This window comes from Papilio polytes, unplaced genomic scaffold (assembly GCF_000836215.1).
Source record: "Papilio polytes unplaced genomic scaffold, Ppol_1.0 DF822178.1, whole genome shotgun sequence".
In the NCBI taxonomy this organism is placed as follows: Eukaryota; Metazoa; Arthropoda; class Insecta; order Lepidoptera; family Papilionidae; genus Papilio; species Papilio polytes.
Window position 1 is genome coordinate 4,914,022 of NW_013527026.1, and position 3,877 is coordinate 4,917,898.

General features: G+C 36.4%; 1 protein-coding gene across 1 annotated transcript in view; it reads left to right on the forward strand.

Moving 5' to 3' along the window:
* The window catches only part of LOC106106754 (cytochrome P450 4V2-like), a 6,381-nt gene that overhangs the window by 487 nt on the left and 2,017 nt on the right, over window positions 1-3,877 (forward strand). Inside the window, exons 2-7 of the mRNA XM_013287402.1 lie at window positions 220-309; window positions 883-993; window positions 1,262-1,447; window positions 2,331-2,527; window positions 3,358-3,412; window positions 3,480-3,678. Coding sequence (XP_013142856.1) covers window positions 220-309; window positions 883-993; window positions 1,262-1,447; window positions 2,331-2,527; window positions 3,358-3,412; window positions 3,480-3,678 — 838 coding nt within the window. The remainder of the gene's footprint in view (window positions 1-219; window positions 310-882; window positions 994-1,261; window positions 1,448-2,330; window positions 2,528-3,357; window positions 3,413-3,479; window positions 3,679-3,877) is intronic.

Here is a 3,877-nt window from a genome sequence, read left to right on the forward strand (position 1 = left end):
CCAGGACCATGGAAGCAAGGAAGGAAATTCAAAGATATGTGTGAAGTCAACCAACCTGCAGTGGGCCAGCGTGGTTGGCTATGGCCTAATCACCCCTACTTAGGACAAACTCCGAGCCCTTTAGTGGGGACGTATACTAAACTAGTGATTAGTTTATAAATTTTTTTTTCCTTCAATGTGTTAATCTCTATTTTTTAATTAATGAATTTATTGTTGTAGGTTTTTGGAAGATGTTCGAACGAGAAACCCAAAAGGCCATGTCTATTGCAAACACTACTACTTTTTTAACGTTCGGAACTAAATATTATGGTTTGTGAACTTTGTTTTAATAATATAAGTTGGCAAATAGGCAGGTCCATCAGGACGTTGGTAGCCTAGCAACCAGTACCAGGGATCAAGCTGTGCGTGCAATAATTAAAGCTAGCTACAAACGGTCAGTTTTATCTGAACAATCGAGTCGTTCAGATAAATCTAACGTGTGCAGACAAAACTGAACTGAACAAATTGCAGTTTTGTTAGATTAATATGAACGATTTGACCGTTCAGATAAAATTGAGCGTGGGTAACTTTATGCTGCTGCAGTCCATTATTATTAAAGCTCTCGACTATTTTTTGACCGACTTCCCAAAAGAAGGAGGTACTCAATTCGTCTGTATGTTTTTTTTTTATGTATGTTACGGCATAAATCCGCCGCTAGTGGACCGATTTTGATAATTCTTTTTTTATCCGAAAGGTAATGCTTGCAGGTGGGTGCCATTTTTTTGATTCAAATTTTTGAGTCAAAGACTACGACGTAGTTAAATAGTTTACCTCAAAATCGCGCGACGAAATTTAGGGTCATTTTTGCTTTCTTTGCTTATTTTATTTATTAACGTTTTTCAGTCTTACTGGACCCGGATGACTGTTTGACAGTTGGCAATGCTTGTTTAGAGAAAGACAAGTTTTATACTGTCGCACGCTCCTGCTTCGGTGACGGATTAGTAACTGCCTCTAGTAAGTTATTTCACAGTACTGGCAAACGAGCTAGGTGTGACCCAGTTTCACTAAAAAAGCGAAGCGACAGCTGCCTTACATCTTGCTCGCACAGTACCATTGAATACCTCCGCACGGAATTAGCAAAAAATACTTAACAAGTAGTCAATGTCTTCTTCCAGACTGTGCTAGCATTTATGCAGAATTTCAACGTCATCCGTTGAGCCGTTCTTTACATACAAACATCCAAACTTTTACATTTATAATATTAGTAAGTTTTTTGTTTCAGCCGAAACTTGGAAAGAACATAGAAAGCTGTTAAACCCAAAATTTAATCTGAATTATTTGCTGAGTTTTTTAGAAGTATTCAATAAACAAGCAAGGGATTTAGTAAAAGAATTCGAACCTCATATAGACAATGGAGAATTTGATCATGGATATTTCATAAGACATAATGAAATGAGAACGATTTGTTGTAAGTTACATTCACTAATAAGAAATAATATAAAAAAAACATACAGACGAATTGAGTACCTCCTTCTTTTGGGAAGTCGGTCAAAAACATACTTCTATACTAATAAGAGAAAACTTAAAACACATTTTTTTGTTAAGTAGGATCAATCGCAGCATATTTTTCAATCAAACTTTTTTAACAAAAAAAGTCTACATTACCGACACGGCAAACGCTTTTTTTTACACGCTATTCAATTTAGGGATAAATAAATTGGAAAACATTGTCATTCAAGTAAGGGAGAAAAACTATAAGCCAATAGGAGCAAATAAGCAAGGTTGCCATTGTGACTAATTACTCTTGACAAATGGCAAGGGTTGTCGTTGTCATTTGAGGATCTTGACATTTGCAATTGAAAGTTTTACGCAAACTAAACAAGTGTTTTTAATATTAAAAAATATTTTATGTATTTATTTATTTAATATAGTACAAGTATCAATAATATCCTTCGAGATGGGGGAATACAGGAGAATGTTAAGGATATCCTGGAGAGACAAAATTAAAAATGTTACCGTGTTAGAGCGCATGAAGAAAAAGACAGAAGTGATATATACAGTAAAGAAAAGAAAGCTGCAGCACCTAGGTCACATAATGCGAAATGTCAAATACGAACTACTGCAGCTCATCTTATAAGGCAAGATCCACGGAAAGCGAAGAGTAGGTCGAAGAAGAACGTCCTGGCTCAAAAACCTACGCCAGTGGTATGGAAGAATCACCCGTTCGCTATTCAGAGCCGCGGTGTCAAGAACGAAAGTCGCTAATGATCGCCGAACTTCGGAAGAAGATGGCACTTTAAAAAGAAGAATCAATATTAGAAAGTCTTAATTATTATTGTATTTTTTTACAGTAACATCAATCGGCTTAGATTTTAACAACGACAAAGAAACTTTGGACGAATATGAGAATGCTTTTCTCACAATCTTAAACACTTACATTAAACAAGGGCTAAATTTGTGGCTGCACTTTAAATTCTTCTGGATACGAAGCAGACTGAGGATAATCCGAAAGACCAATCGAGATATAATGCACAGAATAATAGACAAAGTAAGTTGTAACATAGAGAATAAACGCTCCGCATACGCTCTGTTCAGACAGTTTAAACCAAGCATATGTAGGCTTTAGCTGCAAGAAGGTGCCGCTCGCACAGAGTAATAAAATAAACGCCCAAGCTGCCATGTGACTTCGTAAAAATAAAGAAGCAATCTACAAACATTCATTCATCTCCCTTACCTTATCCTAGTCCCTTAGGGTCCGGCACACCGGGTTTTCGTCCTCCAAATAACTCTATCATCCGTCACCTCAGCATCCCTCCCTTGATCATGTCACCTTTCACGCAATCCATCCATACACTAAGTCTACCTCTACTGGTGTACTCTTGCACATTCATAACTAACGTCCCTCTTGTTACATTCATCTCTCCACATAACATATCCATACCATGTTTTACTTCTTAATTTCTCAACCAGTGGGGCTACTCTCAAACTTCTCAAATCTACTAATATCTCCAACATATTAAAAAAAATATCAAATGTGTTGCCTAATTTTATTAGTCTATGGATCGGACACCTAGGTGAGCGTGTTTCTCGACACAACTCATTTCTGGAAAGAGTACTTCCTCTTCTCATCCTCTACTTATAAGAAAAGAGAGGACTAAAATTTGACCTCTGCATATACTCTACAAATATACAGTGGTCGTAGATCCTAAGGCGACAAACTGTGTTATTAACTCTTCTTTCCTTACCCATTAATATCTTACAAAGGAGGGATGGGCGGAAACATTTATCAGGAAAGGGGAAAGTTAGGAAAGTGTCGTTTTTTTGTTCGCGACTTCTACAAATCTTTTTAGATAATACTTATGTATGTTACTGTTTCAGATTGTAGAAAGAAAGAATTATGTTTATAACAAGATCAATAGCAATAGTGATGAAGGTATGAATATTAAAACCATTTATATGAATCATTTTGATTATATTATTAATAAGATATATGTTCGCAGCTGGCAATTTTAAACCATTCCTCGACGTGCTATTCGATGTCAAGAATACAGTTGGAGATGAAGTGATGAATGACAAATTTATCAGAGATCATGTGAATACGCTAATTTTCGCTGGACATGATACTATCACACTTGTCATGCAAGTCGTGATGATAGTGATAGGTTCTTACCCCGCAGTGCAAGACAAACTTTATTCTGAGTGAGTAAATATGTTCTTGAGTAAGAAGAGGCCAAACACCATGATGTCTGCACATATCTGCGAAGAAATTCTATTTTCTTTTTTAATGAATATTTACATTGACAAAAATTTACATTCTATACACTAGACCTAATTACTACATGACCTAAGACCGGCTACGTGTGCGCACAGCCATTGTCCCCTGATCTGGCAGTCTGAC